The sequence below is a fragment of the Erythranthe guttata genome, chromosome 3 (genome assembly GCF_056151865.1).
Source record: "Erythranthe guttata isolate IM_541 chromosome 3, IM_541, whole genome shotgun sequence".
Classification (NCBI taxonomy): domain Eukaryota; kingdom Viridiplantae; phylum Streptophyta; class Magnoliopsida; order Lamiales; family Phrymaceae; genus Erythranthe; species Erythranthe guttata.
The window spans coordinates 7,908,013-7,920,780 of NC_142535.1; the positions used below are offsets into that span (position 1 = coordinate 7,908,013).

At 39.3% G+C, this 12,768-nt stretch overlaps 1 protein-coding gene across 1 annotated transcript; it reads right to left on the bottom strand.

Annotated features, from left to right (window-relative positions):
- Window positions 1-636: 636 nt before the first annotated feature.
- Window positions 637-6,544, bottom strand: LOC148771695 (uncharacterized). The gene is made up of 2 exons (XM_088815179.1): window positions 6,151-6,544; window positions 637-6,059 (listed from the first exon to the last, which is right to left on the bottom strand). Exons 1-2 carry the CDS (start codon window positions 6,542-6,544, stop codon window positions 637-639), a joined length of 5,817 nt encoding a protein of 1,938 aa, XP_088671305.1.
- Between the last annotated feature and the right edge of the window lie 6,224 nt (window positions 6,545-12,768).

Below are 12,768 nucleotides of genomic sequence, written 5' to 3' on the forward strand. Positions count from 1 at the left end.
CTTGTTATCTAACCCCTTTGTATCTAGTGCTACAGTAGGGGGAGATCCGTTTATTCGAGGTGAAACCCAATTGGAGAGGAGCTGCTGCCCCGACGGAATCGCCGCATCGCCGCTGCACCGCCGCACGCGCCGCTGCACCGCCCACGCGCCGCCGCCGTCGTCACGCACGCGCCGCCGTCGCTCCACCTTCGGTCCAGCTGCCGTTTGGTGGTGTTCCTGCAGCCCCTAGGAGTGGTATATAGCAGCTTGTACGTGACTCGTTCCGAGATTTCGATTCGTCGAAATCGCACGCTACAAGAGGTAAATGAATCGAAACTTTCGTAAACTTATTCGAGCATATTTGTATGAATTATGATTTACGATTATGAGTAATATGTGATTACATGTTTCGATTTCATTAAATGATGAATAAGCATGTTTCGTGATTTTCGGTTTTATGTATTTTTCAATTAAATCGAAAAATTACCATATGTATGGCGGAAGCGTTAAGGTACGTTGACTATGTGATTAGTTTTGCATGTAATCGAAACTAGTTCGATATAAAATTTTTTTAAATTCCGCTGCGTATACATGCACGATCCCCAACACATGCAACATCAATTTCCCATGTTCTCTTCCTCGAAGGTGAATGTTTCTTCAAGGGTAGTAACGCTTCAAGAATTTGCCATTTATGGGGCCAATCCGTAATCCATCATTGTCCACTAACTTGTAAGCGCCGCTTGTGTAAGCTTCCTTCACTACGTAGGGGCCGTCCCATTTCGACGCGAATTTATTCCCCATTCGCTGGGTGAGGGTAATTGGCCTTCTTACTGCGAGAACCAAATCTCCAACTTGAAATGAACGAGGGCGGACCTTTTTATTGAACGCTTTAGACATGCGGGCTTGATAGCATTCAAGTTGTTGCTGAGCTTCTAATCTTTTCTCATCTAGTGCCTCCAGCTCTTCAAGTCTAAGACGAGCATTATCCTCGGCGGTCAACCCTTCTTGCACAGCAATACGAAGCGAAGGTATTTGACTTTCAAGTGGAAGGATAGCTTCTACCCCATAAACCAAGGAGTACGGAGTGGCTTGAGTGGCAGTCCGATATGTCGTCCTATACGCCCATAAAGCTTCCCCGACCCTCTCGTGCCAATCTTTCTTTGACTTTGAGACCACTTTCTTCAAAAGATTGCACAAAGTTTTGTTAAACGCCTCTGCTAGACCATTCGCAGCCGCATTATACATTGAAGAGTTGTGTTGCTTAAACCCAAATTGCACGCATAAATTATCCATCAACTTGTTGTAAAATGGTTTTCCATTATCGGTAATGATGTATCGAGGTATTCCGTACCTAAAGATAAGATGGGAACGAATAAACTCGACCACTGTTTCCTTCTTCACTTCCTTCAAAGGAACAACCTCCGCCCATTTGGAGAAGTAGTCAGTAGCTGCCAGTATATAAGTGTGACCTCCGGACGACTTAGGAGAAATAGGTCCCACGACGTCAAGACCCCACGAATCAAATGGCCACGAGGCGACTGTAGGATGTAAGGGTTCCGGAGGCTGGTGTATGAAGTTCGCATGTAGTTGACAAGCCTCACATCTCCTTGCATAATCCAAGCAATCTTTGACCATCGTAGGCCAATAATAGCCCATTCTCTTAATTTGAAAGTGTAGCTTCGGACCAGACTGATGAGCACCACAAACCCCGGAATGTGCTTCCTTCATTGCTTCGGCCGTCTCTTCACCGTACAAACAACGCTGGTAATTGCCTTCAAAAGACCGACGATAAAGCGTATCCTTGTAAAGGATGAAACGAGGCGCCCTTTTTCTTACTCCCATCTTATGACGAACTTCGCTGGGTAATTCTCCATTTCTCAAGTAATTGATCAATGGTATTCTCCAATCTTGATCATCATTGATTGAAATTGATGTAGCGTTAGCGTCTTCATGACTAACTTCAACGAACGATGGGACAATCCAACGATTACACACGGGAACACTTGTTGTTTCTCCTTCCGACAAGGCTAAAATGGTTGCTAGATTAGCTAGCGCATCGGCCATCCTATTATCTTTCCTCGGAATGTGGTTTAACATGACCTTTTCAAACTTCGCTATCAAGTCCGAAGCGTGTTGACAGAAAGGAATAAGGTCTTCTTTCCTAACCTCATATACTTTCAAAAGTTGGTTGATAACCAATTTTGAGTCACCATAAACTTCAATTTCCGTAATATCCATTTCTAAAGCCATTTCAAGACCAATGATCAAAGCTTGATACTCGGCCACATTATTGGAGCAGAGCTCGCCCAGTACCACCGAGTACGTCAAAACTTGTTTCTCGGGTGACACAAAAACAACTCCTGCCCCCGATCCATCAGACCGTGCGGCCCCGTCAAAGAACATTTCCCATGCCGTAAGAACTTCGGTAAAGAAAATATCTTCATCAGGAAGGTCATCGGATAACTCCCACTCCGCCGGAATAGGGTGGTCGGCTAGAAAATTAGCTAGTGCCTGCCCTTTAACAGATTTTTGAGGCACATACGTGATCTCGTATTGATTGAACATGATAGACCACTTTGCTAATCTTCCAGATAACACTGGCTTTGACATCACAAATTTGACTGGATCGGCACGTGAAATGAGTCGTATGGAGTACGCTTCAAAGTAATGCCTCAATTTCTTAATCGCATAAAATAGTGCCAAGCAAATTTTCTCCACTGGGGAGTATCTCAATTCATTCTCCGTTAGAGTTCTACTCAAGTAGTACAAGGCACACTCTTTGTCGTTTTCATTTTCTTGCGCCATAAGAGCACCGACGGACCTTTCTTGAGCTGCTATGTATAATATGAGTGGCTTTCCGGGTATAGGAGCTCCTAAGACGGGCGGATTTAATAAGTATTTTTTTATGTTTTCGAAAGCATTTTGACATCCTTCGTCCCATTCGAAAGGTGTGTCTTTCTTCATGAGATGATTGAATGGTTGACATCTTCCAACGAGATTTGATATAAACCTTCTTATGAATGCGAGATTTCCTTGTAAGCTTCTCAACCCTTTCAAATTTCTAGGCGCAGGCATCTTTTGAATGGCATCTATCTTAGAGGGGTCAACCTCTATACCACGATGACGGACTATGAAGCCAAGAAACTTGCCGGAAGAGACGCCGAAAGCACATTTAAGAGGATTCATCTTTAAGTTGTATTTCCTCAAGCGTTCGAATACAATCCGAAGGTCCTTTAAATGGTCTTCTCTCTTCTTTGTTTTGACGACGAGGTCATCGACATAACACTCCACTCTTTTGTGCAGCATGTCGTCAAAGATGTTTTGCATGGCACGCTGGTAGGTAGCGCCTGCGTTCTTTAGTCCAAAGGGCATTACTTTGTAGCAGTAAATTCCATTTGGCGTGCGAAATGCCGTGTATTCTTCATCTTCCGGAGCCATTCTAATTTGATTGTAGCCGGAAGAGCCATCCATAAAAGATAATGCTTCATGTCCGGTTGTCGCATCAACCATGAGCTCGATGATAGGTAAGGGGAAATCATCCTTAGGACAAGCCTTGTTCAAGTCCCGAAAATCAACACAAATGCGAATTTGACCATTCTTCTTCTTGACTGGTACAATGCTAGAGATCCAGGTTGGATATTTGACCTCCCTGATGAATCCAGCATCTATGAGATTGTTGACTTCGGTTTCAATTCGAGGAATTAACTCGGAACGAAGCACACGTTGCGATTGTTTTACGGGGCGCGCTCCATTTCTTATACCAAGGTGATGGATTGCGATTTTGGGATCCAGCCCGGGCATTTCTTTGTACGTCCACGCAAACACATCTTTGTATTCGCCTAATATCTCAAGATATTGTCCCTCCTCTTCAGGACTCAAAATTGCACTCACGAATATTGGGCGGGGGTCGTCTAATGTGCCCAGGTTCAGTTCCTTTAACTCATCAACAGTAGCTTGCCCTCCATCCTCCAGTTGTACAGGGGCCTCTTGTATTTCATCTTCCGAAACTTCCTCTTGATCATCAACAATACTTGCGTAATGACTGCTGACGACGATTTCGACTTCGTCATCGTTTCGATTTCCGTTCTCTTTAGAGGCGTGATGGCTGGTAACACGTTGTTTCACCTTCACTGATCCATTCATGGCAATAACTAAGAGTGGTTGGTCCATTTGGCGTGATTGAAGCATTTGATGAGCTTGAGCTTCACCCGTTGATTCAAACATATCTATCTCATCCTCTCGCACTCTTTTTCCGTGCTGGTTCCTATTGTGATTTCCCAGTCGTGAGAACACTGAACGAGTTTCTGTAAAAATTCTATCGTGAACACTCGAGACATTATTAGAAGGACCAAGCCTTTCAAAGACCGAGGGTCGCGCAACATGAGCGTCAAGTCTTTCAAAGACAGAAGATCGGGTGGTAGGAGCCCCAATTCGATCAAAAGCAGAAATGCGACCGCTAGTTTTGTTTTTATTTCCAACCCCCTTTATGGTGATATGATGGACGTTGGCGCACTCTCCTTTCCTTGAAACGCGAATTCTAACGGGCTCGATGGGTGTGAATCCCAAACCGACTCTGGGTTGATTAACGCGAAAACCTTGTCTCCTCAACGTCCTTTGTGTTTCATTTAACCCATGAATCTTTTCGCCCGTCAACTCAGGTTTTAGTTCGCCTAGCCGAGATGGATTAGAGAAGTTGTAACCAGACTTAGCTAATAAATTATATGATCTTGGATCATACGCCTCCCTAGGCCATTGAGACTGGGGTACAACATCATGCGTCTGCTCATGCGCCAATGGACCTAAGCCGATAATAGGCATGATTAAACCTTCCCTAATGAGGTGGCTATGGCTTGGCTCTTGCTCCTTCGGTCGTTCTTGTCCATCCTCTAATAATGTGGTGCACTCACTGAACAAAATTTGGCTTCCTCGGCGTGACTGAGGAGCGCAACGAAACACTGGAAAACTCAATTTCCTCACAGCCCCGTCATTTTTGCTCATCGGAGCTTCAACTGAAGTGGCCACCTTCTCGTCCTTTGTGCAACCGATCTTTGTCGGTACGAGTTCCATATGACTTCCATTAATAGGGTGACATACCGGTGCCTTTGAAATCACCGTTTCGCATTTTAGGTTTGACTCTAGATACAATTTGGCATCCGCAAAGTGTGATTCTGCCTCGGTAAAGGGCTTCGCATTAGCATCGACCTTCATCATTTCTCCATTCCTCAGGTATTTGAAGCATTGATGAAGGGTAGATGGGACAATTCCATTTTCGTGAAGCCATGGCCTTCCTAATAACAAGTGATAAGAGGTTCTTGCATCAATCACATGGAATAGTGTACTTGCCGCTAGCTCTTCAATTGTGAGGTCTAAACGAACCATCCCAATAGCTCTTTGGCCTTCTTGGTTAAATCCTTGAATAGTAAGGCGACTGCGAGACAAATCTTCGGTAGCAATCCCCAACTGTCTCATGGTGAATTTTGGTAAGATATTGACAGCTGACCCTCCATCTACGAGTATACGGTTAATTTTTTGCCCGTGTATGAACCCCGAAACAAAGAGCGGACGATTGTGAGGTTTAGATCCCAACAACAAGTCATCGTCCGTGAAAGTCATAGCAGCACAACAAGGAATATAATGTTGATGGTCGCTCTCATCCGAATTAACGTATGCTCTTTCAACTTTTTGCATGAAAAACTCTTTCGGAAAGAACTCTTTCAAAGTCACGTGCTTGTGAACCGAACTTCCGTAAGATTTTCTTGAAGCATCATCACTCACCTTTGAGCCTTTGTTTGATTTGGCATGGTGAATGTATGTTATTGGCTGTGGGTTTCGTGATGGCATTACATGAAGTTTGTCAACACGTCCCCTCTGTCTCTGCCGACGTGTCACTAGAATCCATTCTCCCTCATCCTCAATAGCAGAGATGGGGTTTTCCTCGTGTATGACTTTATCCTCGTGAAATAAAGCCCTTATCGATTGTGGTTCCAAACTCCCAAATTGAAATGCAGATACTTTCTTCGTAGGTGCAGGATTTTTGGGTGTTCGATGCGGGATATGTGTCGCTTGAGAGTGGAGTGACACTTGTAACATTCGTGTTGGCAACATCTTCAGTATCTAGTATTATTTTGCCATCTCTCGCGAGTCTCATGATCTTCTCTTTGACCACGAAACATTTTTCTATGGGATGGCCAACAACTCGATGGTATTTGCAATACTTTGGGTCATCCATCATTCCTACTTCTTCGGGCCGTTTTGGTTCCGGCAAGTCAATCAATTTCCTTGCCAGCAGCTCATCAAAGATATGGGAGACGTCCGATTCCGGAAAAGGGTATTCTTTCTCTTGCATTTCCTTCAACGTGGGTCGACGTCCATCGTTTGATATTCGATGTTCACCGGTTTTGTCATCTCCGTTCTTCGAAGGAATTTTCAAACCTACTGCTTTTATGGCCATTGACTCCTTGGTAGAAGTTTTAGAGAATTTTTCGTTTCTCTTAAAATCCTTTCTTTCCCCCTTTTGACCATCTAGCGGGAGTGCACTCTTATGGTTCGCGATACTCAACTCCATATCATGGGCACGCGTAGCCAATTCTTCAAAATTTCGAGGCTTAATCCCCTATAAGATGTAGAGAAGCCCCCAATGCATCCCTTGGATACACATCTCAATTGACGACACTTCCGATAGCTTATCCTTGCAATTTAGGCTTAGTGCACGCCAACGGTTGATGTAATCCACAACCGGGTTCCAAATCGACATACCAATCGAAAGCATTTCCCTTGAGTGATCTTACGAATTGTTTCACCAAGAGATCGCCGTTAGTCCCCGCATTGTTGCAAGTTTCGATGAAATGAGCAATATGTTGCTTGAGGTTCCCCTTTCCGTCGAATTGTTGAAGTTTTGGGGGTTGGTACCCCGCTGGCATCCTCAATACATCGATTCGCTTAGTGTACGGCTTTGAGTACATGGGTGAGACTTGAGATGGTCCGCCATATTGCGCTTTGATAGTATTGGCAATCATCTCTTGCAATTGTTGAACAGATAGCGTGGCAACAGACATCGAAGAATGAGTGGCGCCTTGCACGAAGTCCGGCTTGGGTTGTGCTTCTTCCACTTGCTTTACCTTCTCGTCACGAAGCGGGTAAGATTCGTGCTTCGGGCTAAACTCCCCAACCTCTGACTGTTCCAACTTATCCATTAATTGAGCGATTTTCATGTCTTTGTCTTCGACTATTTTTTGAAGATTGGCCACTGTTTGGGCCAAGTGCGCCAATTGCTCATCCACGGAAGTCGCATCAACCACCATAACCGGCAATGTGGTGAAGGCTTGAGATTTGGAGTCGATCTCTTCTGAGCCTGAGGAGCTTGAGCCATTTGTTGTAGCTGTATTATCGATCTTGCCCCCGGTGGATGATAAACCAACAACGGTGGCAATCTCGGTAGCCTTTTGAATCAAAGAGTTTTGGTTCTTCTTTGGAGCCATTGGATCGTTGAACACGTGGATATGCGCTTCGATGTAGGAGAGGAGATGAGAGGCAAAGTCAGTCCCACCGGGCGTGCCAATTTGTTAACCTCAAATTTAAATGTCTGCAAAATAAATTACAAGACAAGAAAAAATAGGAACAAATAATTTATATTTTAATCAAAACGAAAATGGGTTACAATCTTTGTTGATTCCTCTGATTCTTCCCCTAGATATAATCCAAGGGGCGAAGCTTGTTCTTGAATTGAGAGCTTGATTCCACCGTTGATTTGCGGAAGTAGATATGAATATCTAGAAATCGATTTGGGGATTTCTAGGTCTTGTGGATTTGGTGCCTTGATGAAGATGTAGAACCTCCGCGGTTGTTGTTCTTCGTCGTGGCAAGAGCTCGAGACTTGAGAGCTTTTGAGTGCTTGATGTACGCCTTGCTTGATGCCCCCTTGTACATGTTTGAGACCTACTTTTATAGACTCGGTTTTAGGGTTTCTTGACTTGAAACTTGGACCGGTGGGCTTGACCACTTGCCACTTCACGTGGGCTAGATTTTATAAGCCCAAATAGCTAACCCAAAAATAAGAATTTAGTACTTATTTTGAGTTAACTCACATCGCACATTTGCGGAGCCCAAATTTAGTATGGATTTCGATATAAAGCCCAAACTCTTCACGGGCTTTGACTTGAGATTCAAATTAACAACCGATTTATTTGGATTATTAATTTGTAATTTAATCTCAAAAAATGGATATAAGCCCAAATTTATAATGGATTTTTTTAATCGAGATCCAAATTAATAACCAATTTATTTGGGCCATTAATTCGTAATTTAATCTCAATTTTGATGTCAACAGTAAAGTTTAGAGACATAAACTGTAATTTTCCCTGTAAATTACGTAACTAACCTTATACAAACAAATTAATAAATTAAAATGTTTATTAGGAAATATTTACTACCTTATACAAACAAATTAATAAATTAAAATGTTTATTAGGAAATATTTACTACTAAAAACACATTGTACACCATCGTACACACATTGTACTTTATGTAAATTACGTAACTAACCTTATACAAACAAATTAATAAATTAAAATGTTTATTAGAAAATATTTAACTATCATATTGATTAACAACTACACGTCAAACAAAATCAAAACCTCACAATTATTCCCCAAAATCAAAAGCCCTCTCCCGACAAGCATCACTTTCTTTTTGCCGAGAAATCAAAGATGATTTCTCTGTATGTTGAAAATTTTAAATTGGTTGAAGCACTCCACCTATTCGATGAAACGCCCCTAAAACACATAGTCATGTGAAATTTCTTCAGCACTCTTTTAATTGTCTTGACCACACAGGTATTGTTAAAATCTCCCTCAAAAAAATTATATTTATTTTCTAAAATCATCGTTTCTATGACTATCTTATGGTTGAAGCGTGATGTGATGGGTAAGAACGTGTGTTTATCAAGGTCATACATTTTTTGTTCATAATTTATGTTTTGAATAGTTGATCATAGATGCTTCTTACAGTTTTGAATTTTTTTGACAATGGATTGTTGATTGTGAATTTTTTTGACAATGGATTGTTGACTGTGGAAGATGAGGAACAAATAAATTGATAACTAAAATAAAGGGATTTTTTTTTTTTTTTTGTTAAAAATAAACTTTTCCAATTTTAAGTGGGATTAAAGAGGTATATGTTCAGAAATCTTTAATTGTAGGGTTTTCTTTAAAAGCATGTTACTAAATTTTTGTTTCTGCGTTGTTTCATGTTGAGTCGCAGGCGTTATATATCAAGTAAACGAAAGGAAACTGTAGCTGTCGACGGTTTTGAAGGTGCTGTTGTTAATTTCAGATAAAGAGATTGTTCTCAACATTTCTCTATCAAAAATAGAATACAAAGTTGGGGTGTTGTTGTGGTTTTGTAGCTTGGAGTTATAAGGCGTGGGCATAAATTCTTTGGAGTGGTCTTAGTGGTGCTATTTTCAGAAGCATTGCTGCAATACAGTAATTGAAGAACCTGCTTACATTGCTCATATTTGTAATCATTTCTTTTTTCTTTTGTGAAGTAATTAATGTTTCGTGGTTTGCTGATGAAGGTTAGAAGCATGCATGTTTACAAATTGTTCGTGTGGGGTATACCTTCAAGTGTGGACAATGGAAGTCAAGAAGATCATGACAATCTCCAAATCTTTGTAATATTATTTAATTTATAAATGGAGAAACATTGGTCCACATAAACATTATAAATAAGAAACACATCGTAAGTAAAGATTTTGACGATGGCATGGGATAAGAGGAGTATCTTTTTTCTTTCTTTCTGCAAAGAAAATTTCATTAGAAGTGGATGAACAAGACCAAATAAAGTGGTGATGCGAATGTTATATCCTCAAGTAGAAGCACAATTTAACGGGCATGACACAACTCTGGTGATACCCGTTAAATGTTAACCCAAAGTTCAAGATCTAAATGCAGTATCCTTAAGCAGAAAGACAACCCATAATGCTATAGGCCTATAAATCCTCAAGCATTAGACAACCCTTGACGAGTATGGACAAATAAACCAGATTAGCAAGACTTTCTATTCAGTATGTCCTCGTCCTGTACAAACCACAACCTATAATTTGATACAAAGATAAAAGAGAATAATAAAAAGACTACACATTCTCAGTTCGAGTTTAAGCGAAATAAAAAAAAAATACAAAAATAAAGAACATGAAAAATTCATTTGATAATGAAAGATTTTACAGAGAGAATGACAACGTAAAACTTCATCAAGATATGGTAGCTCTACTTTGATGCATGTAAAACTTCACAAAGAATAAATAGTTACTTACACACTGTTATATCGTGAGGCCTCCCGAGTTTCAAAGATGAAAGATTGAATATCCACTCGAGTTGAAGTAATTAAGAAACTTCTACTCGAGTGGATATTCAATCTTTCATCTTAAACAATTCTCAATATCAGAGGACGTGTGTCCAATTCTCAATTCTCAATTCTTTTAGTCTAACAACAAAAAACAATAGGTTGAGACTTTGAGCAAATTAAAAGAATCAAACTCCCGTAGTGCAAGAACGTGTATATATATGTACCCAATTCTTTTTCTTATTTTTTTTTCTTCTATGCAGAAAGTAAAGTAGCATTCAATCCACAAAAAAGACTACAAGTCAATAGTCAATACATCAACAAGATCGAAACCAAAACGTAAAACCAATTCACATAGAATAAAAAACACAAATGCTCAAGATGAAAACCAAAAAGAAAAATCAATCAACATAGTGACGACACAAATACATGCTACACATTTCATAAATATACTCTCGGAAATTCTATCATAGAATGCAAAAAAATGAAATAGTCTGCAGTCACAAACATATATATGTAGCTTGCTGCCTTGCACACTAATTAAACTAACAAATACTCGACGAAGAAATTGATAGTAAATTTTGGACCTTCAATTTGTGATACCCCAATTTTTTTTTGTTTTTTGGTGGGACAATCTTCAGTAAGGGAGAAGACGATGATTAGGGTTTACTAAAATGGAGAACATGATAGAAGAGAGAAGCAAGATTCTTTGTTTCTTTTGCAAGGACGGATTAATAGATAAATTAGGTTATTATTTTATTATAATTATTATAATTATTATTGTTCCACAATCAAATCTTATTATTGATTATGAATTAATATAATTTAATTAAATTCTAGCTTTAAGGGTCGTTACGTAATTTTACTTATGATATGTGTGTTGGACTTTTTGCCATGAGGTTCGTACTTATTCTATGTGGTGTGATATTATTGGTAGATTACGGTCCGAGAAGTACAGCCCTCTCGGACCGTAGACAACCCCTGGTAACTTATCTCTAATTTGGGTGATATTTTAGCATTCGCAAAGCATCATTTTGGCACGTCTGTGGGAATGCGTATCAGAGCACGTGGCATGGAAGAAGTGTTGGGAATCAGACACGTGTAAGCAGCGAAAAATTAAAATTTTATATGAAAAATGTTTTAACATATAAACACGTGCACAATTTTTAGCAATTAATATGTACCTTTTTGCTTCCAACGCAGATTAAAGTATACATGAATACTATAAATTTTGATTTGATTAAAACACGTAACATGCTCACATTAAATCATAGATCATGTATCAATAACTCAACAAATCATTAATCATTTATAACAAGAATCCATGTGAAAAATCACAATTCAATATTAATTGTAATTAATAGTTATAATAATCTATCACAAATGGATTCGATTCGAATTTTATCTCTTAAAGCGTGAGGTGAATAATTCAACGTGAGCGGACTGTCTCAGAAACAAATATGTACAACCAGGTGGAGCAACGGCGAAGCACTTCGTGAAGAGAAACAAGGGCGTTGACGATCGGAAGAGCTTCAGGAAATTGGGGGATCTGGGAAGCAGCTAATCTTTTACTCGACGCTGATCAAGAAGCCCTCTTCGACGGCGACAATTGGAGCCCAGCGAAGCCGTAAAACCCTGATTACAAACTGGCGTTCGAGTCTTTCTTCACCACATATCACATATGCGTTGGTGTTCGACGGATTTTGTGGATTTTTTGTTGTTGTTGTTGCTAGGTTTTGCATAAACAAAACTCGATTGAAGATAATCTTTCCCACTGTTTTAAATTTTTTTTTGTATGGTTTTGGATCTTCAAAAAAAAAATAGATAGAATTTTCTAGTTGGTTTATGCTGGTTGTGATTAAGTAATTAAGTCGGAAGACGATGGTGGTGGTGTTGGAGATGGCATCGGGATTCAAATCGTTGAAGACGATGATGATTCAATTTATCTATTATTTTGTCTTTTTTTTTGTTTTACTTTATTTTTTTTTATTTTTTCTGATTATTAAAATTTAGTATACAAATCAAATTGAAATATTATAAAAAAAAAAAAAAAGAATTAATCATCAATAAACATATACATAATATTGTAATTTTTTCCTCTTACATAATTTAGTGTAGGAATATTTTAAAAGTTATAAAGAAATTATATGATAATTAAAAAAAAAAAAACCCCATCGCATTTTTCTAATTAAAAGAAAAGATATAACAAAAATAAAGTAGTTTTTTTATCACTAATAAAAAAATAAATAGTTAGAATATTAGAACATTAGAATTTATATTATTTCATTTTGTGATTTTTTAATCTTTATATATAAAAGAAAGGTTTTCCTCGAAATCCTAATTCTATTTTTGTAAAATATTTGAAACCCTAAGGGCTTTTCCGTCTGTTCATGTTAATTTTTGGTTTTCGGTTCCTGTTGACCCAATAATTTGGGGGTTCTAATCCTC

Excerpts from the sequence above, each read along its gene's own strand:
- LOC148771695 (XM_088815179.1), bottom strand. The coding sequence starts at position 6,544 with ATGGAGTTGAGTATCGCGAACCATAAGAGTGCACTCCCGCTAGATGGT. Across the intron at positions 6,060-6,150 it reads TGGCCATCCCATAGAAAAAT|TGTCACTCCACTCTCAAGCG; the intron begins GTTTCGTGGTCA and ends GAATGTTACAAG.